At 26.0% G+C, this 22,507-nt stretch overlaps 1 protein-coding gene across 1 annotated transcript in view; it reads left to right on the top strand.

Annotated features, from left to right (window-relative positions):
* The first annotated feature begins 5,944 nt into the window (after nucleotides 1–5,944).
* LOC127284072 (uncharacterized) overlaps nucleotides 5,945–22,507 on the top strand; it is a 32,821-nt gene continuing 16,258 nt past the window's right edge. The window contains exons 1-2 of the mRNA XM_051309365.1: nucleotides 5,945–6,058; nucleotides 6,142–7,663. Of these exons, the coding sequence (XP_051165322.1) occupies nucleotides 6,694–7,663 (970 nt within the window). The 5' untranslated portion in view covers nucleotides 5,945–6,058; nucleotides 6,142–6,693. The remainder of the gene's footprint in view (nucleotides 6,059–6,141; nucleotides 7,664–22,507) is intronic.

Genomic DNA, 22,507 nt, shown 5'->3' with positions numbered 1-22,507 from the left:
ATAAGGAATACATTTACTTGATTGTTTCAAACAATTTTTTTTCTAAGTATATAATATAATATTAATAATATAATGATTCTGATAAAAATATTTAAAAAGTAGATGATAAAAATAATATCTCTTTATAGATTATTAACAAAAAATTTACATCTGTCTTCAGGATTTTACTACACCTATGTTATAAACATAGGTGTAAGACAAATATAACCTTAAAGTTCATCATAACCTTAAAAATCAAGGTCATATATTCAAATACATATAGGTTAAAAATGAACATAACATCAAAAATGAGGATCATAAGTGAAAAATATAGGTTAAGGGGGAAACATAACCTTAAAGTTTAAGGTTAGGTGCAAAAATCATAGGTTTAAAACAAACATAACTACAAAATTTAAGGTCGTAAATATAGACGAAAGTACATATGACCGTAACTGATTAATGACGTGAATATACACCAAATCTTAAATCATTTACACCTTGAATTGAGCCTCAAAAATAGACTGATATTAAGTCTTTCTTTTTCGTGTGTAGACTCAAGTCTATATTATCGTCATTGTTTAATGACGTGAATATAGCTACAAGTCTATATGATATATTTGACAAAGATAACCTCAAAATTAAAGGTCAAACATAGCCTGAAAATTGAAGGTCATAGTTCAAACATAACTTCAAAATTCAAGGTCATAAATCAAACATAACTTCAAAATTCAAAGTCATAAGTCAAAAATAACTTTAAAATTATAGATATATATAATTATTTCGAAATTTGATGAAAAACTAAAACTTTTTTTTTCATTTGGCAAAAAAATTTCTAAATTCAATACATTAGAATTAGATGTCATTAAAGTTACGTCCCAGATTTAAAAAAATTCATAACTCAAAAATTTATAGGGACTTATAAAAAATATATAATACCACTTTTTTCTGCAAAAAAAAAAAAAACGAAAAATATTTATATTCTTCAGAATTTAAAATTTCATAAATTTCACGTGAAATTGCCTATATATAATAGATTTAAAAATTATTATTATTATTATTATTATCATTAATTTAACGTTTAATATTATTTTTATGTTAATGAACAATAAAATTGTCTTTTGAACAGTTAACGAGAAAATGAATCATTTTTCATAATTTAAATGTTCACTAAATTTTATGATATGAATGCAATCCTAAATGGATTCAAAGAAACAATTGAAGGAATCCGCAAATCGTCTATTTCCTATGTTTTTGACATGAAATATGTTTTTAAAATGTTATCTTAATTTTCAATTAAAAGTGTTTCAAATTATTCCTTTAGTTATAGAAATATATATATATATATATATATATATATATATATATATATATATATATATATATACGCAGAAATAATAAGGCAAATCATCTATATAGAGAATCTTTTTATTACAATTAGTATAATGTACTCATTTTATAGGATATATATAGTGATTTTTATGTTCCGAACCCCTTAAAATTTTTTTTTAATTACACTTTTTTTTTGTTTAAAAAACGAAAAAAATGAGATGAAAAAAATTTTTTTAGAGGGGTCCAGAACATAATAATCATCCAATGCATAATTTATAGAGTATTCATTATGAAATAATTTCTGCAAAATATATATTCATTTTTTTGACATATTAAAATTTTATTAACCTTGAACTATATATTTCTAGATTGAATTTATTTATTTTTTGTGAAATAATCATTTCGATCATAAAATAAATTACCATTTTATCTCTTTAGAAACCCCCCACCCCCCCACTCTTTCGCGTTAAGCAGTAACCCACTTTGTACAAATTTTTCCCAATTCAGCGAAAGTCTTAGAAAAACAAATAAAAGAGCAATAATCTCACGCAGCTCTGCTATAAAGCGTCTATAGATATAGGTATATATATATATAGCTATCAAATGAAATAGAAAGTTGGCCTCATACAGCGTGTGCCGAGCATGTCTTCTCCACTTATATAGTTTATAGATTTCCGATCTTATTTCTCACCTGTTAAACTAGATGTAAAAATTAAACACCACTTATCCAGCATCACACATAACGAAATATTTAATTTATAATTATAATAATAATAGATATATTTTATATAGAAATACTATATTTATCGCTGATTAAGAATTTTGAAAATTACGAAATTGAAGAATTCGACTTTTATCAGCAAAGTGACATCTATTAGATGTCATTAAAACTCCTTGGTTCAGAGTTAGGTGTTTCATGTGATAATTATATCGATATGATTTGTCGACAACCGATTTTGATGAATCAAAAACGATTTTTTTCAGAAAATTACGTATTTTCAGAAAATTTTAAAATAAAAATAAAATTTTGTTATTTAAATAGAAAAAAGTAAAAAACAAAATTTCTTTTAGATTTTTTTTTCAATTTCGATCTCTTTTTTTTAATTTTTAATTTTTTAATAATATTCCTTTTTATTTTATCTTTAATTTAAAAAAAAATTCATCCTGGAGACTTTTTTAGATCTCGTTATATCATTCTTTAAATTAATATCCACATCTCAAGAAAACTAGGATCCAGATTTGTGTTTCTACTTTCATTTGTTTTATAATATTATTGTTACAAACTAGAAACTTTCGCGTAATAATGTTTTTATTTTTAAATTACTTGACTAAAACAAGTGAAAATTCAAGCAAATCAATATTTTATTAATAGATTTGAAGCAAAGTTTTTATTTTTTGTAATATTTATAATTTAAAGTAAATTGTAATGAAACCTTAACAATGCAACCTGAAATTGTAGCTGAAGTTTTAAGCGCTTTCTTTTAGAGGATTCTAAAACAAATAGTTATTCATAACCATAAAAAATTTCAACAAACAAATGAAAGTAATGATAGAAGCAAGTCCTGCGGTTTTCAAATTGATGAAGACTTATAATACTTAAAGGACGATATCACGAGATCTAAAAAAGTCTCCAGGATGAATTTTTTTTTAAATTAAAGATAAAATAAAAAGGAATATTATTAAAAAATTAAAAATTAAAAAAAAGAGGTCGAAATTGAAAAAAAATCTAAAAGAAATTTTGTTTTTTACTTTTTTCTATTTAAATAACAAAATTTTATTTTTATTTTAAAATTTTCTGAAATACGTAATTTTCTGAAAAAAATCGTTTTTGATTCATCAAAATCGGTTGAAAATTGACAGAGATATAAAGGAAAGAAAAAAATGCAGTATCAAAATTAAAAGTGATATAACTCCTACAATTTTAGATATTTTAAAAATTCCTTTTTTTTTACACATTGCTCTTATATAAAGCTCTAATTTTACCAAGTATCATTAAAATCGAAGAACCACTTGCAGATTCTGATATTTCTGACGTGGACTTACCCACAAATAATTTTTCGAATTAGCATTTGAGTTACTTTCTTTGTAAACGAAATTTTATTTAACATAATTTTTAGTTACTGGATTTTTTATTTAACATAATTTTTATATTAACAAATTTTTTTTTTATCCAACTTTTTATTTTAAAGAATTATATAATTTAAACCAATTTTAAATTATCAAAATTCTCATTCAATAGAATTTTAGTGATTCGAATTATTTAATATTAGAATTTTTAAACTATCGGATCTTGATGTGTCAGAATTTTTATTTACACGAATTTTTTATTTGATAAAATTTCTAAAACAGCGAATTTTCATTTCATATAGAAATTACAAATGGCTGAACGAACAAGAACATCAGAATGATTTCGGCGCTAATTATAAAATAGACCAATCACAATTTTTTTTTTTTAATAATTTCTGATTGGTCTATTTTAAAAATTGCGCCAAAATATTTCTAACGTTTGTTTGTTCGGCCATTTTTGCAATTTCTGATGTCAAATGGAAATTTGCTGTTTTAAAAATTCTATTAAATAACAATTCGTGTTAATAAAATTTCAAATAAATGAAAATTCGGAGCGCATTATTATTATATAAAAATTATTAGTATAGAATTTTGTTGGATATTATTATTTTTTAGACGAATTTTCCTTTTTCGAATTAAAATTTGACACAATTTCTCGCTTTAAACAAATTTTTTATTTTAATACAGAATTCTTAAAACGACGAATTTTTATTTGTCCAAAATTGAGTTTTTTAAAATTGACCATTCAGAAATTGTCAAGAAAATCGTGATTGGTGAATTTTAAAAAATGCGGCACAGTTTTCCTAAAAGTATCAAATTGAGACCAAAAATTGCATCAAATCTTTGCAACGTTTTGATGCACATAAGTTATATCAAAAAGAGATCGTTTTGTGTATCATTTTTAGAAATGATACACGAAAAGGTCTCTCATTTTTTGATGCAAAAAATTTAATCAATTTATATCAATCATGGCCGAATTGAATCGACTCAAAATTAAACGAATTTTTTTCAGATATTTTGGTAATAGTACAATTGCGGAGACCATTTCACTATTTAATTTGAAAATGAAAATAACAGAAAATCAAAGACAATGTGCAATTCGATAATTAAAAAGTGACAGCTTACAAACATAACCTAAAATGCATGAGAAAAAATTTGTCGATAAAATCAATATAGCCGAGCTTTTTAGAAGGTAGATGGCAGCACTCATCTATTTTCTTTCTTTAAATTTTTTCTGAATCGTTTTTATAAAAAGCAAAACTGGCATCTACCTTCTAAAAAGCTCGGCTATATTGATTTTATCGACAAATTTTTTCTCATGCATTTTAGGTTATGTTTATAAGCTGTCACTTTTTAATTATCGAATTGCACATTGTCTTTGATTTTCTGTTATTTTCATTTTCAAATTAAATAGTGAAATGGTCTCCGCAATTGTACTATTACCAAAATATCTGAAAAAAATTCGTTTAATTTTGAGTCGATTCAATTCGGCCATGATTGATGTAAATTGATTAAATTTTTTGCATCAAAAAATGAGACCGTTTCCTTCATCATTTCTAAAAATGATACACAAAACGATCTCTTTTTGATATAACTTATTTGCATAAAAAAGGTTGCAATAGAAAAAGATACAACCAAGTTTACTGTGGGCGAAATCTTTCTGTTGATTGTTTATTCGGCTATTTGCATAATTTTGGACAAATAAAAATTCGTCGTTTTAAGAATTCTGCACTGAGAAAAATGGAAAAACGAATAAATCAACTTTTGCTATACTATAAAAGTAAAACCGGAACTGTCTGCAGTTTCTGAGTATTTCTGGTAATTTTTACTCTGAAAATATTAAAATTTACTCCTGAAATAGTAAACATTATTCCAGAAATAGTAAATTTTACTATTTCTGGAGTAAAATTTCATAGAACTGCACAGAGACAGTTTCGGTTTTACTTTTAAAGTAGTAAAAGTTACTTTATTTGTTTTTCTATTTTTCTCCGCGTGTGTACAATACAAATTTGTTTTAAGAGAAATTGTATTCGAAAAATGAAAATTCGTCAAAAAAAATAATTATATCCAATAAGAAATTTTTGCGCAAATCAAAATTCTAACTAATAATTTTTATGGGATAATAATATGCGTCTTGAAGATTTGATAAATTAAAAATTTTAACATTATAAACAATTTAAATAACTAAAATTCTGTTAAATGAGAATTCTGATAAATTAAAATTGACTTAAATTATAATACACTTTTAAATAAAAATTGGATAAAAAGAAATTCGTTAAAATAAAAATTATATGAAATAAAAATTTGGTATCTAAAAATTATTGTTAAAATTTCATTTACAAAGAAAGTATAACTGCTTCGGATGCAGTTTATTAGAAAAAAATAAATAAAAAGAAACTAATTATTTATCTAAAGCATTGAATATAATTATATTTGACTCAACGTATAGCAAGATTAATATTAATACGTTTATTAATTATTCCCGAAACACGCTGACGCTAAGGGCATAAAATTATATACATAATAATATATAGGAAATAGCATTAATTTCGCGCATGAAAGAGAGAGAGAGAGAGAGAGAGAGAGAGATGACGATGGATTAGGTGAAGAGTGTCACATGATGTGAATGAGTAAAACTCGCCTTGTCATGAAACCCGGATGAGTCGAAGGTCCGACACGTAAGGTCAGTGTACTTAGCCTACACCTTATACTTAGGTCACTGTAACATGTTCCAGTATTTAGACCTATTCCCTCGATTTTTCATAGTGGGGGAAATGCAGAGCAAGAGACGACTACGACGAGGAAGAGTCAAGCTAAAGAGAAGGTGGTTCAACGCAACGTAAAGAGGGAAGGAGTAAAGTATATTGCAAAGCACAATACAGCATTAGTCAGGAGCAGAGGTAGAATTGCAATCAGTCTGAATCAGTCCAACCGGGCCAGTCTTAACAGCTACTACCAATATCTGCGTGCCGGTAGTGTTCCAGTAGTAGTGCTTCAGTGATCACACCTCCATTCTTTGACATTCGACATTCTTCTTTTATCATGAATTCCTTTTATTTTTAGGAATATTCAGTAATTCTGTTTTTTTTGTTTTTTTTTTTTCATTTATGACAGATCGTAAAAATTTTGAATTATGTTTGGTATAGCCGAACAAATTTTCAAACCTTGACAAATCAAAATTGTTATAAATTTAAAGTATACTCTATATCTGATACTAAAATCTCATCATTTTCGGTGATATTTCGATTCATTAAATTTTTTTTCTACCCTTGATGAATTGGCAAAAGTGAGAGTGCGTCAAAGGTCAAAATCACCAGAATGAGCAATGCACCTACAACCGGGGCACGTACCCTTCCTGCTAATGACAATGCAAATGAAAAGGAAGTAATCTCCTGGAAGTCTATGACAATTAGACAAAAATGGAATTTCTTCACCAGCAGTATTACCGTGGAACCAATGGTGGCATGTTATGTAATGCCAAGTGTTTTAGCATCTTTAGCAACACAAAATTTAAATCTAGAAAAAGCATGTAGAGTAAATTTAGCGTATTCAAGTGAAGTTTGCGATGCGCTTGCAGTGAGAAATACATCAGGCTATGCCGAAGAAGAAAAAGCTGTACAACAATTAGTTGCCGGGATGCAAACATGGAAGACTGCATTACAAAGTGGATTACCAACAATTTTAATTCTTTTCTTGGGTGCCTGGAGCGATAGAACTGGATTAAGAAAGCCATGTATGCTATTACCAATTGTCGGTGAATTTTTAACAAGCATAAGCTTGATAGCGTGTACATATTGGTTTTATGAATTGCCAATGGAGTTTGCGGGTTTATCTGAAGCTTTATGGCCAGCCGTTACTGGAGGATGGTTCACAATGTTCATGGCTGTATTTAGTTATATCGCCGATATTACAAGCCTTGAATCAAGAACATTGAGAATTGGTTTCGTTAATGTTTTTCTTTCATTGGGAGTGCCTGTGGGGATGGCACTCTCAGGAATTCTCTACATGCAGATTGGTTTCTATGGTGTATTTGCAATTTCCACCGTGTGCTATGTACTTAGCTTCATTTATGGACTGGTTGTTATCAAAGAGGCACCAAGACCGGCCTTGGTACAGGACAAAAAGGATCATGAGAAGAAATCCGTTTGTGCCTCAGCGCTTCATTTCTTTTCACTCAAGCACATTTCAGAGACTTTCAAAGTGGCCTTCAAGAAGGGAGAAAATAACAGACAAAAAAGAGTAGCCGTTCTTATGATTGTTGTTATGGTCATTGTAGGACCCATGTATGGTGAGTATATTATGAAAGAAATTCATTTACTAGAATTTAGATAAAAACAAATTTTTATTACAGCCTCGAAATTATTTAATTATATATTATCATTTTCTCTTCACATTACATAAGAATTATTTAAAATGCCATACACTATAATTTCTGTCACACTACATTATTTAATGTTTTATCCTTCATATAAAGGACATATGACCAAAAATCTATATAATTATTCTATTTTTAGACTAGAAACATAAAAACATTTCTACAAGGGCAAAAAAAAAAAAAAAACTTTTGTGATTATGAAAAATGTGAAAAAAAAGGGCATCACTAATTGTAATGAGAAAAAATAATTTAAAATAAATAATATTATTTATTAATTAATGAGGGAAGAGAGTGGTTTCATTTTCATCTCAAAACAGGGTCGTTTCTTTCTCGCCTACTCTTGTGTCTTATTCGTTGGCCTTGACTCTGTACTCCACTTATTCTCGGGGATTCTAATGCTCGTACTGGGAATACCAATTCCAACAAAATTAAGCGTTGTTTTTGCCTTCAGATGTTACACGGTCCAACGATTTACCTGTGGCTAATTCAAAAACATGCAGCTACACTCCACTTATCGCGCTTTTATTTCTTGCTTCTTCTTCTTATTCTTCTTCTTTCAATGAATTTTTACTAACACACCAAATGGTTTTTTCCACTTCAATAAAAATTGAATCAATAAATAAATTGGTTCACAACATTTTCTAAATCTTATTTTTTAACTATGACTCAATTAATTAATAATTATGACATCGCTTATTTTTTGCGACTATCTCTATTAAATATTTTGTAGCCAATTATCAAATAACTCATTGTAACTATACCTTTGAATATACTAGATTAAAATCAATTATTGAAAATCAATTATAGAAAATAATAACTCTCTGCAATTGTATAGTATAATTATCGCTATAGTACAAAAGTTTGCTCAACAATTTGAGTACAATTTTTTTTAGCGACTCCTCTTTTGAAAGTGAGATCTTAATTCAAAAACAAATAAAAAAAAATAAAAAAAATTCTTTACTAATTGTGCCATTGTTTTATGTATCACTTTCACGTTCAGTTTCTTTAACTTTCGAAGTCATTGTTTACAATGACCCAATGAGGACAAAACATTCTCAAGTGACTTAGAAAATGAAAATTCAATTTCCTTATAAATATATATTTTAGAATGATTTCAATAATTTTTGTATTTGAAACAAAATACCATCTCAAATAATAATTATTTGATACAAATAAATATTTATTTGATAATAGTCAAGTACTCTCTAAATCTGAATTAGTAAAAAAGTTTAGTAATTTGAATTAGTGACTCACTTTTTGCTTCTAAATTAGTAAAATTTTACTAATTCTACAGCAAAAAGTGAGTCACTAAATTAAATTAGTAGAAATGTTTACTAATTTGAATTAGTGTCTCATTTTTTGCATTTGAATTAGTAAAATTTAACTATAATTAATATAGTAAACAAAAAAATTTTATTATCAAATAGGTAAAAATTTTACTAATTCAAAAGCAAAAAGTAAGTCACTATAATTCAAATTAGTTAAAATTTTTAGTAATTCAAATTTAGAGAGTAAGATAATTTTACCGATAATTTTCATTTACACTCTAAATCTGATTCAATGAAAATTTCACTGAATTCAAATCAATGGCTCAGTTTTCTTTAATTCACCAGTGGAATTTCACTGGGAATCAGTAAAAATCACTGATTCTCAGTGAAATTCCACTGGTGAATTAAAGAAAACTGAGCCATTGATTTGAATTCAGTGAAATTTTCACTGATTCAGATTTAGAGTGTACCTGAATAAATATCTGGCAGAAAATATTTGGAAAAATTCATTTAATAATATATAGAATTTAGTAATATATAGAAATTTGTTTTAAATTAAATTTCTGTTTCTTATCTAAATAAATATTTACGTGAACCAAATAATAATTTTTATTTAAATTAAATAAATTATAAGTATATTTGAACCAATAATTTTTGTATTTAAAACAAATACCATTTAATTTACTCAAATAATAAGCAAATAAATATTTATTTGATAATAATAGTTTTGTGAATTAACTTTCAATTTATTTTACGAACAGATATTGCAAAATATAATATGCAATTTATTCCCTCCTTCCCCCTACCTTCTTTCGCGTTTTTAATGACATAACGCAAATTTTTATTTCACCGCTAAACAAAATACGGAAGTTATTTTAATATTAAAGACAAATAACACTAATAAAAATTAAATTACAATTATAATAATTAAGTTTCCATCACTTTCGCAACATCATTGCGTATATATATAGGTATATATAGTTTGAAACATTGTCTGCGGCACAGGATATAAATCTCATTTCCTACAATTAACATTTTTTAATAGAATATTTTTAGAATAACCTTTAAATATAGTTTTACATTGTGACTATAAAAAAAAAAGATTGATGCTCAATCCTTGAGGAAAAAAATTACATATTAGATAATATAACTATTTTTATAATAATTTTTGTCAGCGTAACGAAAGCAAAAACATTATAGTTAATATTTTCATTTTAATTGTTATTATTATTATATCATTATTATTTTCAATTAAATGAATTAATAATTATTTTTATAAAATTTTGAATAAGGGAGAACTAGTTGATTTTTTTATCTTTTTCTTGTTTCACTGTAAAAAGAAGATACTAAAATAATACCGATTTTAGGTATTAAAATAGAACCAAAAGGCAATTTAGTACCTAAAGTTGGTATTAAATTAATACCTTTCGTTTTACAGTGTTTGGCCTAGTAGACCTCATAGTTCCAATATTGATAATTAATAAATTTAAATATAAAATTACTTCGCCTTAATTTTTTTTTTCATATATAGAAAAGCAATTTTCTATTTTTAAAAAAATGTCATAATTGCAAATAAGCATCTTTCACTATATAGCAGAGAGTGAAAGTTCAACGACGCTCATCAATTCATTTATAAGATGAGTTAAATGAAAGTCCTGTCATTACAGTAAGAACAAATTATTCTTCTCCCTCATAATAAATGTTAAATTTAATTTTAAATAAAATAATAACAATTATAATATTGTATATATAATTTACTATAAAATCCAAAAGTTCAAATTATTCAATAAATTAATTCAATTCTGATATTTTTTAAATAGAATATAATTTTAAATTATTAAAAAGTATTATTTTATTTATGCCTCTTTTTTACCATTAAAAGTTACCATTATTATTAATAAGGATGAACATTTTTGAGATTAAGAAACAATTTCAATAGCGTAACTTAACATTTTTTTAGGGTTCCGTACTCGGTTCGGAACCCTATTAATATCGGTTTTTTTGAAATCGTGTACCCCCCCCCCCTAGCGGCCACACAAATTTATCTGGAGGGCTGAAAATTAGTACACATATGTATTTTCGCGTGTAGATTACAGGAAAATTATAGCGAACTTGATTGGAATTGATTAACATAGCGTTGTCAAGGAAAAATCAAAAATTTCGAAAAAAATAATTTATTCTCCCTAGCGCACACAATATTCAACCCAGACAGATCATATTTAGTATACAAATGTATTTTTACGGGAAAAATACAGGGGAAAAAAAGCGGTCACGATTAGAGTTGATGATTAACTTTTTATCAAGTTTTTCAAGAAAAAATGACAATTTTAGGAAAAAAATGTATTTTTCCACCAAAAACGAACAAAATTTTATTTAAAGGAAATTAAATTTATATATTTTAACGTATTTTTACGTGTAGATTACAAAAAAAATATAGCGAGCATGATTGGAGTTGATTATCATAGCGTTGTCAAGGAAAAACCATGAATTTTTACGAAAAATACCTAAAAATGAGTATGTACCCCCCCCCTAGCGGCCACATCTTTTGACATAAAGAGCTCAAATTTGACACACTTACGTATTTTTACGTGAAAATTACAGGAAAATTATAGCGAACTTGATTCGGAATAATTTACATAGCGTTGTCAAGGAAAAATCAAAAATTTCGAAAAAAATGATTTATTCTCCCTAGCGCACACAATATTCAATCCAGACTGTTCATACTTGCTGTAAAACTCAATTTTTGCGTGAAAAATACAGGGAAAAAATGTAAGCGCGATTGGAGTTGATGATCAATTTTTATCAAATTTTTGAAGAAAAATGATAAATTTCAGAAAAAAATGTATTTTCCGCAAAAAACGAAAAAAGTTTTTCTACAGTGATTCAAATTTATATATTTTGACGTATTTTTACGTGTAGATTACAAAAAAAATATAGCGAGGATGATTGGAGTTGATTTTTCTGGAATTAATAAACAAATTTTATTTTTTAGATAACTTTCGATTTTTCCTTGACAAGCAGCTACTAGCCTTATATCAATATCTTAAGTTTTATCTCTTTTTGACTTAGAAAGATAAAATTTAATATTCAATATATTTTTAAAATGTAAATACAATAAAAATATTGCAAGTTGAAATAAAATTATGTTTCTTACACTACCGTCCGAAATTGTGCGAACGCTTACACCGCGAGTCATTGAAAAACATACTCGCGTGAAAATAAACATAACTCTGAGAGAAATTAACGTAGAGACGTTTCCCTTATAGCGTTGGAAAGCTTATTAAATTTCGAAAAAAATGATACCTATTTGAATGAGATTGCTTAAATAGGTTTAAATATATCATGTTACAAAGTTGAAAAAATAATTGTAATTTTTTGCTTATTTCCTACCTTGACTTTAACCTCTTGCATGGTCCAGGAAAATCGACGAAAAAAATTGTCCTTTAACATAATTATTCCTTGAAATCTAAGCTTTCCATTGATTCCAAGAACAATAAAAAATGTTGACAGGTTTGCCAGTAATTGAAAAAAAAGGACGAGCGTGCACGAAAAAAAATTCGACCGTCAATCGCTCGATTTTCCTGTCTCGCTGCCTCTTTCGTTCGTGCGCCAGGGCCGAAACAGAGGATTTTGATTAGGCGCTTTCCGGGCACCATTAATTTCATTATTTTTGCCTTTTTGTGAACATAAATTATTTGTACAACGCGAAAGATATCATAATTGTGTTATAAGTTAATTATACAGTTATTAAAATTAAATAAATGTAATAAAAATTATATATTTTATTATTAAAATATTTCACATACATAGAGATATTAATTTTTTAATCAATCATAAATAAAATAATTATACAATTAAAGTTTTGTAAAAATTAAAATATATTTATAATCCTTAAACAATTTATTATTAAGAATCAAAAACCTCGTTGGTCAAATTGAATTTTTTAATAATAAAATATATAATTTTTATTACATTTATTTAATTTTAATAACTGTATAATTAACTTATAACACAATTATGATATCTTTCGCGTTATACAAATAATAATTTATGTTCACAAAAAGGCAAAAATAATAAAATTAATGGTGCCCGGAAAGCGCCTAATCAAAATCCTCTGTTTCGGCCCTGGCGCACGAACGAAAGAGGCAGCGAGACGGGAAAATCGAGCGATTGACGGTCGAATTTTTTTTCGTGCACGCTCGTCCTTTTTTTTCAATTACTGGCAAACCCGTCAACATTTTTTATTGTTCTTGGAATCAATGGAAAGCTTAGATTTCAAGGAATAATTATGTTAAAGGACAATTTTTTTCGTCGATTTTCCTGGACCATGCAAGAGGTTAAAGTCAAGGTAGGAAATAAGCAAAAAATTACAATTATTTTTTCAACTTTGTAACATGATATATTTAAACCTATTTAAGCAATCTCATTCAAATAGGTATCATTTTTTTCGAAATTTAATAAGCTTTCCAACGCTATAAGGGAAAAGTCTCTACGTTAATTTCTCTCAGAGTTATCTTTATTTTCACGCGAGTATGTTTTTCAATGACTCGCGATGTAAGCGTTCGCACAATTTCGGACGGTAGTGTATATTTTTTTAGTAAAATATTTTTTAAAAAATAAAATCGGACAAGTGCGAGTTACACTCGCACTGAAATCGAGGGTTCCATACTCGAAGCGAACTTATTTGGTATAAAAACAAATGTTTAAGAAATATGTGTTGTATGACAACTTCTTTCTTCTTCTTCTTAAATGACTTGAGGCTTAGCCAACTGTCAGAACAATAAACTTAGAAGACGAAAAAGTTCTAGAATACACTATATGCTACACTGTTGGTAATACAGGTTAGACAACAGCAAAGTAAATCCAGCTTATTGGAAATTGAGATTGAATCAAATATATTGTTCGCTTGGAAACGGACAAGTCGAGTACAAGGAAAATGACTTTGCCATACGTTGAATTGAATTCAAAGCGTATAGGCCATACATTGATATATATAATTGATATCAATAGCAATTTCTAAGTTTCAATCGGAAAAAATAACACAATGGTTGCTTAAAGTATGACTACCGCAGTCAGGCTCCCTCTGGGCAAAGCAATGAGAGACAAACTCAAGTTGAGAGAGAAACATCAATTGTACTTGTAGCGCGGGAAAATGTCAACACCGGGTTTCAAACACTTTAAATATACTTAAACCTTGAACAAGGGGTATACAGTTAAGATATTAAACTGTCGAAGACCACAACACTACAAGGTGACACCACAAATATACAAAAGATATTTACATAGATCTACAAAGCATTGTAAACCGCAGAGGTCACAGCACAATAACAGTGAGTCGTCTCAAACTTAGATAAAACCAGAAAAATTTATGAAAGAACACGCGGAACAGAATGAAGTAATAAAATAGATTCTCAGGATGACACAAAAATTTTAGATATTTCACAAAAGTTTACGATGAGCGAGGGTAGAAGTCACACTCGCTTATAGAACAAAACTCAGAACTGATCAGGATTAGAACAAACTTCGAAGAACACATCAGAGAGCACGTGGTAGAACGAACGTTTTAATAAAAAGGTTATATAGTTGCTTTCAGAAGCAGAACAAATCATAAGTATTTACTACACAGAACTTGACTAAGATGAACTAAAACTTGTTTGAAAAAATAATAGGTAGAACAAAATCGATTAAAAATGCATGGAGTGCCGGAACATATTCCGTCCGGTCACTACCGCTGCCAAGTTAGAACTCTGTATGACAACTAATATAAGTGATACGAAGAGGAACAATTTTCTTGAATTTTACAAAATTGTTCCTTTTTTTTTTAATTTCAAACTGAAAAAAAGTCAAAATGTTAAAAAAAATATATATATTTAACAAAAGTTGATTATAACTCAACATAATTTTTTCCGAAAAATGTATAATTAAATTTTTTATAATTGTTCAAAATTAATTTTTATTAAAGTTATGTTTACATTAAAAAATATTTTTCAGTTTTGAGGTTATATGTTAGGACATTCATCTTCATTAATGATTGCTGCTAATTATTTATTATTATTATTTACTAACTAATAATACTAATACTAACTAATTAAATGTGAAGTTAGTGAAAAGAAATTTTTCAGTCTTTTAAAATAGTCACTGAAATGGTAATTTAAAAAATTACATTCTGTAAATCATGAAAAAAAACCATGAAAAAATTTCTTCAAAAACAATACTTTTCACTACCTTCAGTTGTAATTCTGTTTATTTTTCTTTTTTATAAATTATTTATTAATAACAAAGAAAAATAATATATTATAATATTTAGGTGTTATTAAGTTGAATGACATATATTTTAAAATTAATCGCGCGTTAATTATTTTGACCAATCAAGTGTCTTTAACTCAATAGGTTATGTTCATTTCTACAACGTAACAGCTGTTCTAATCTAAAAGCATGATAAAAAACTTAAAGGAGATCCGTAATTAATTTCCGCTTTGTGTAAAATAGTGTTGTACTTATTAATTTTTTTTTGTATAATACAATTTAAACATTTTCAATGTTTGTGTTTTATGACAAATAAGATTTATTTATATAATTTAAATATTAGCGATCATTTTTGACGAAATCAACTGCAGCTCCACCTGTACATTTCTAATCTTGAAATATGTTTCTCCCTTCTATTAACATTTTTCATTCTCAATGCTCATTTCTTATTTCGATAGTTTTTCGAGTTCGATTTTTTTCTATTCGACGTTTTATCGCAAAATGTTTTTTTTTAGAAAAAGGCTTAATTTACTAATTATTATTAATCAAAATTTTAAAGTTCAAAATTAATTATTCAAAATTATTCAAATTAATTTTCTCTTCAGGGAGTCTAATAATATAAAAAGTAATTAAAAAATAATTGACGATAACATAAAAATATAAAATAAATTAAAAAATACTTATGTGAAATAATGTTCTCAATTTTGAAAGATAAGTAAAAGTAAAACACTTTTATTTTATCAAGCTAAAAAATTAAGTGTAATACCTATCAATTCCAAAGTTACAAAAAATAATTTTACATAAATATAATTATTAAAGGAAAAAATTCTTCTATTAAATTAAAAAATAACAAAATTTAAAATAAATACAAAAAAAAAAGAAAAGTTAAATATAAATTAAAAATATCCAAATTTGAGAAAAGAGTGAAAAAATTAAATAAAATTTTTTAAAAATGAAGCACAATAAAAAGTAAAATATAAAAAAAAATTATAAAATAAAAATACCAAATTTTTTAAATTAAATTCATCAAGTTTTAAAGTGTAATTTAAAAAAAAACTGCGGTAATGAAAGAGCATTATCAATGCTGAATTTACTCTTTATTGTTTACACAACAAAAAGCACATTCTCAGCACTGCATTTGAAAAGAGTAAATTGAGATTCATGTATTGGTAATTTTTTTTCTTTTGTTTATATACAAATATATGCTCAAATGAAAAAGAAGTTCTGTCACGAAGTGTTGATAAATCTTCTTCTTTCATGAAAATAATGTTTTGAGTATGTGAGTTATGCAAGTTTAAAATAAATCTCATATCTTGGTAATTTAGATATAATTTATTTTGTAATTGGTATATTGTTTTAAAAATTCTTTAAGATTTTTCACTATTTTCTTTGCCAGTATGCAATCCATTTCAGCAAGATTGTAACATGCAATTTTCGTCGATACACTGAGAACACGATATTTTTAGTAAATTTAATACACACAGAATAAACTTTAATTTAAAATCATTTTCGAATATGATACATGAAAAATTATTATTTAGATTAAGAACTATGTCAAAATATTTTGTTGACAATAAATATAAAATTACTAGTAGGAGTAGTAGGACATCTGAATTGTGATACTTTGCAAGGAATGATAGCTTTTTTATTATATTATATGGCACATTTCGGACGTTCTACTGGATATCCAACGATTTCCAATAAAAATTTACATGCTTCCATTCTAAATTAATCCTTAAGTTTAAATCAAACATATTATAATTTTCATTCAAACAAATAATGTTTTTTTTTAAATGAAAGTATAACAGATATTTTTCCATATATTAAAATAAAACTTATAAACTGTGTTAAATTAAACAAAATCATTCAAACAGATCTCTAAATTTAAATTGCATCAAATCTTTGCAGCGTTTTTATGCACATAAGTTATATCAAAAAGAGATCGTTTTGTGTATCATTTTTAGAAATGATACACGAAACGGTCTCATTTTTTGATGCAAAAAATTTAATCAATTTATATCAATCATGGCCGAATTGAATCGACTCAAAATTAAACGAATTTTTTTCAGATATTTTGGTAATAGTACAATTGCGGAGACCATTTCACTATTTAATTTGAAAATGAAAATAACAGAAAATCAAAGACAATGTGCAATTCGATAATTAAAAAGTGACAGCTTATAAACATAATCTAAAATGCATGAGAAAAAATTTGTCGATAAAATCAATATATAGCGGAGCTTTTTAGAAGGTAGATGGCAGCACTCATCTATTTTCTTTCTTTAAATTTTTTCTGAATCGTTTTTATAAAAAGCAAAACTGCCATCTACCTTCTAAAAAGCTCGGCTATATTGATTTTATCGACAAATTTTTTCTCATGCATTTTAGGTTATGTTTATAAGCTGTCACTTTTTAATTATCGAATTGCACATTGTCTTTGATTTTCTGTTATTTTCATTTTCAAATTAAATAGTGAAATGGTCTCCGCAATTGTACTATTACCAAAATATCTGAAAAAAATTCGTTTAATTTTGAGTCGATTCAATTCGGCCATGATTGATATAAATTTATTAAATTTTTTGCATCAAAAAAAGAGACCGTTTCGTGTATCACTTCTAAAAATGATACACAAAACGATCTCTTTTTGATATAACTTATGTGCATCAAAACGTTGCAATAGAAAAAAATACAACCAAGTTTACTGTGATATGGAAATTCTAAGAAATTAATTTTAAATTATACACTGAAAAAAAAGACGTCGCATTGCATTACTTTTTCGAGTCTTGGAGCGCGACTCAACTTTGAGGACTACTGTGCGGCTTTGAAATTCTTTTCTTTTTTTTTTTTTTTTTTACTCAAAAAAGTAACGCAATGCGTCCTCTTTTTTTCAGTGTACGATTATCGATTAACTTATTGTATTTTTTATATTTTTCAGTAGTCCTTTTACTTAAAATAATCTCGGAACGATACACGAAAAATAGTTTTTTACTCTCTAAATCTGAATTAGTTAAAAATAACTAATTAATAGTAGAATCTTACCAGATCTTACTAATTCAAAAAGCAAAAAGTGAGTCACTAATAATTAGTAAAAACTTACTAATTCAAATAGTTATTTTGGTTTAACTAATTGAATTAGTAACTTTTTAATGCGACTCCCGGGGGCGCAAATTACTAATTGATTAGTTAAAACTACTAATACGCCCATTCTAAAAAAACCCCTAAAGATGCTTTTATACCTCCAGTATTATGGTCAAGCAATCGACTGAATTGAATTTTTACGAAGAATCACTGAATTTGATTGGCTCTAACAATATTCAATTTTCACGATGAAAATAGAATATTTGTTAGAGCCAATCAAATTCAGTGATACAACAGTGAAAATTCAATCCACCCGATTGCTTTACCAAAATATTGGAGTTATAAAAGCACCTTAAGGAGGTTCGGGGGTATTTTGAAAAAGGTTAAAAAATTTTGAAATATTTTTTTTCCTAATGTCTGGGATGCCATTCAATTTTCCACCAAGTATGAAAATGATTTACCGTATACTTTTTGAGAAAATTGAAGTCAAAGTTCACATTTTATACATAGGCTCTTATGGGATAGTGTTCTAAGGTGAGACAAAATATCAATAAAAGTGCATAAAAAAAGGTTACACTGTTTAAAAAAACTTTGAATTGAATAGCGGAAACATTTCTGATTGTAAACATTTAATAATATTGTATTTTCACCGCATAGTTTTAAAGATAATTAATAAAAATCAATTAGAAATCATGCATTCAAGCAGTATTTCGGACAGGGGCATTGAAACGACGGCAACACTGTAATGTGATCAACGCGTTGACTTTACCCGCGAGAATTCAAAAATACAATAAAATACAAACTTTTATTTTAAACGTTTTTATGAAAAAAAAAACAATTTTAACTTAATATATTAAATTTTAAAAAATGGTTTATTTTTTTACAAAAATTTATAAATTTAGTTATTAACAATCGATTACAAAAAAATAAATAACAAATCTTAATGGATATTAAAATGATCAATGTTAGCTATTTCAATTAATTTTTATCTTGATAATTAATTTAAAAAAATTTAATGCTATGATTATGATAATCATAATTATTAATTATTAATTTAATTGAAAAAAAATTAATTATATTTAATAAATAGATATATTTTTTGCAATAACAATTCTATGGTTTAAAGTAATTTTATAATTTGAAATACGAAATGTAATGTAATAAAAAACAAAATGTGTTAAATTGAAAAAGAAAATTGTTTAACACGCCTATCTAATTGTTTTTTATTAATAAATCTGCCTTTATACCTTAGAACACTTTCCATGTTTGCATTTTATTTGGGGTTAGGTTTGTCAATTGACATTTGACAACACACGCGCATACTATGTGAAGTTGTCAGCAAATACACTGACAGAGTAAGCGAGAAAGGAAATGAGATAACCTACGACGGACTGAGATGAAAATAGACAACGAAAGTTTTACTCATGTTAGCCAACACTACACAATAAATGCAGCGTTGCCAAGTCAACTGCAGTCAAATGTTATATTTCTTTTAAATTATTTTAACGATAAATTCACAATTATACACATTTATATGCAAGAATATATTAAAATATAATTAAATAAATTAAATTAGGTGTGTTTCATACAATAGAATTAAAGTAAATGCATATTTTCATTAACGATATTATGTTGGTATGAAATTAAAATTCGTATGCTGAAGCATTGGTACTCCCTCTTCCCTGCCTGCCCCTCAAATGATCCCCCGAACCTCCTTAAGTTTAAATCAAACAAATTTTAATTTTCATTAAATTTTATTAGTTAAAAAATATTGCAATAGAAGCGTTAAAATTCATGAAAAAATGAAACTTCAACTTCAAACATATAATTATTTATTATCGACAATTTTTTAAATGCTTCTTTTATTATTCAGAACATTCAATCGCATTTTATTAATGATAAAAACTTTTTTAGGCAAGTTTCTTCATACTATACAGAGTTTTAATTATTAATTAATATTAATATAATTATAACCATATACCTAATTAATATCATAATCATATTTTGATTACTTATTATTATTAAATTATTTAATTTTAATTTTTTTTAAAAAAAGAACAACCATAATTTTAGTGGTGCTGCGACCGTTATGAAAAAGTGAAGTATTTACTTATTCAGATTTAGAGAGTAAACGATGTACATCGAAATAATCAACATTATCGTGCGTAATAATTTTTTTTTTTTTTTGTTAATAAGAAAATGAAATTTTTATGAAAAATTATTACAGCATACAACATGTTTTTATGATCCAGAAAAAACAATCATTGGGGCGAAACTTAAAACTAATATTATTGAATTATAATAATGTTATAATTATGCAAAACCAGGAAAGAAATTTTTCAAATAAAAATTTATGATTCTAATTAGTCCTTGGAAGATGTTAATAGACATTTTAACAATAAAAAAAGAATTTCAGTTAATGATTATAATCTTCTGTTATATAAATAGATATTCATTTATCAAACTAAAATCAGATATGTAGAAAATTATTTGTACTCATATATATATATATATATATATATATATATATATATATATATATATATATATATATATATATATTTATATTCAATTTAATCTGGTGGTGTATGACTAATTAAGAATCATTGATTAATTATTATTAATTATCAGATAGATGTGAACTTATGATAATATCTTATACAGCAAATTATGTGAGATTTACAACTATAAAATCACAGAAAATTATATTTTAATGCAATTTCAGCTTATTTTATAATCAAATTTATGACACTAAATTCATAACTTTGTATACCTCAATTTAATTTATAAATCGTAAATTCTTAAATTCTTTCAAGGACCTCAATTTTCAAATATATAGGGTCAGTTGGGATAAATGGGGACAAAATCGCTATTTTTCACGAATTACGTAAGTTTCTTCCTTTAAAAGGTATAATATTTGCGGGTTTATTTTTTTTAACTTGTTATTTACGTTCCCAGGATTAATTTTATGCAGCAGAAAAAAATTTAGATAAGCTTTAAACACATGAAACTGACTGTCCCCATTTACCACAAAATTTAGAAAATTTCATAAAATTTGGGGTAAGTGGGGACAGCATAGTTTCTAAGAAAGTTTTAAGAAAAAAGTTTCCTTAAGTATATTACTGTATTAAGGGATGAAAAAACTTGAAAAAAAATTTGTAGTAATATATAATAGTTGAACCAATTGAAATTTTTTTATTTTTTTTTTATTTTAGTATTTTGTCTCGCATTTGAAAAAAAACAGACTTAAAAATTTATTTCTTATTCCTTATGACTCCCATAACAGAAATTCACTTGAATTTTTGATTTTTGTTAATTTGGTTAATAATGATTTATCCATTTACCCCAAAAATTTGAAAACTCTGGGTAAATGGGGACAGCTTGTCATTATTAACAAAATATTGATAAAAATAAAAATTTCAAGTGAATTTCTGTTATAGGTGTCATAAGGAATAAGAAAAAAAATTGATATGATTTTTAAGTCTGTTTTTTTTAAATGCTCGACAAAATACTGAAACAGTTTAACTTTGATTTTCAAGTTTTTATATGCATTGAGCGATAACTTTTTTTATCTTGCTGCCAATTGTCAAGATAAAAGCTTGGCAATACTCAAAACCTCTTGCAGATGATCTGAGGTTAAAATATTGACATTGAACTTAATTTTAAAACTGTAAATAATTAAGCTACAAAACCTCTTGTCCCCATTTACCCCAACTGACTCTATATATCATTAGTAGGTTTAATGGACTTTGGTCCAAATAAATTAATATTTTTTTTTAAAAATGATCAAATTTATTTCATCATTATTATCAATATAAAAAAATACAAAAAGTTAATTGATAATAGTATAATTTAAAATTAATTTCTTAGAATTTCTATATTAGACAGAATTTCCATATAACCATATATATTAAGCAGAAAATTTTTATTGGTTTTTTGTTATTAGAATTCTCAATTTAAATATAGATATCTGTTTGAATGATTTTGTTTAATCTCGGTTTAATTTAACACAGTTTATAAGTTTTATTTTAATATATGGAAAAATATCTGTTATACTTTCATTTAAAAAAAAACATTATTTGTTTAAATGAAAATTATAACATGTTTGATTTAAACTTAAGGATTAATTTAGAATGGAAGCATGTAAATTTTTATTGGAAATCGG

Source organism: Leptopilina boulardi, unplaced genomic scaffold, assembly GCF_019393585.1.
Source record: "Leptopilina boulardi isolate dan_hultmark-lab unplaced genomic scaffold, ZJU_Lbou_2.1 LbouV2_318, whole genome shotgun sequence".
NCBI lineage: Eukaryota > Metazoa > Arthropoda > Insecta > Hymenoptera > Figitidae > Leptopilina > Leptopilina boulardi.
This window is presented reverse-complemented; position numbering and strand designations above follow the sequence as displayed.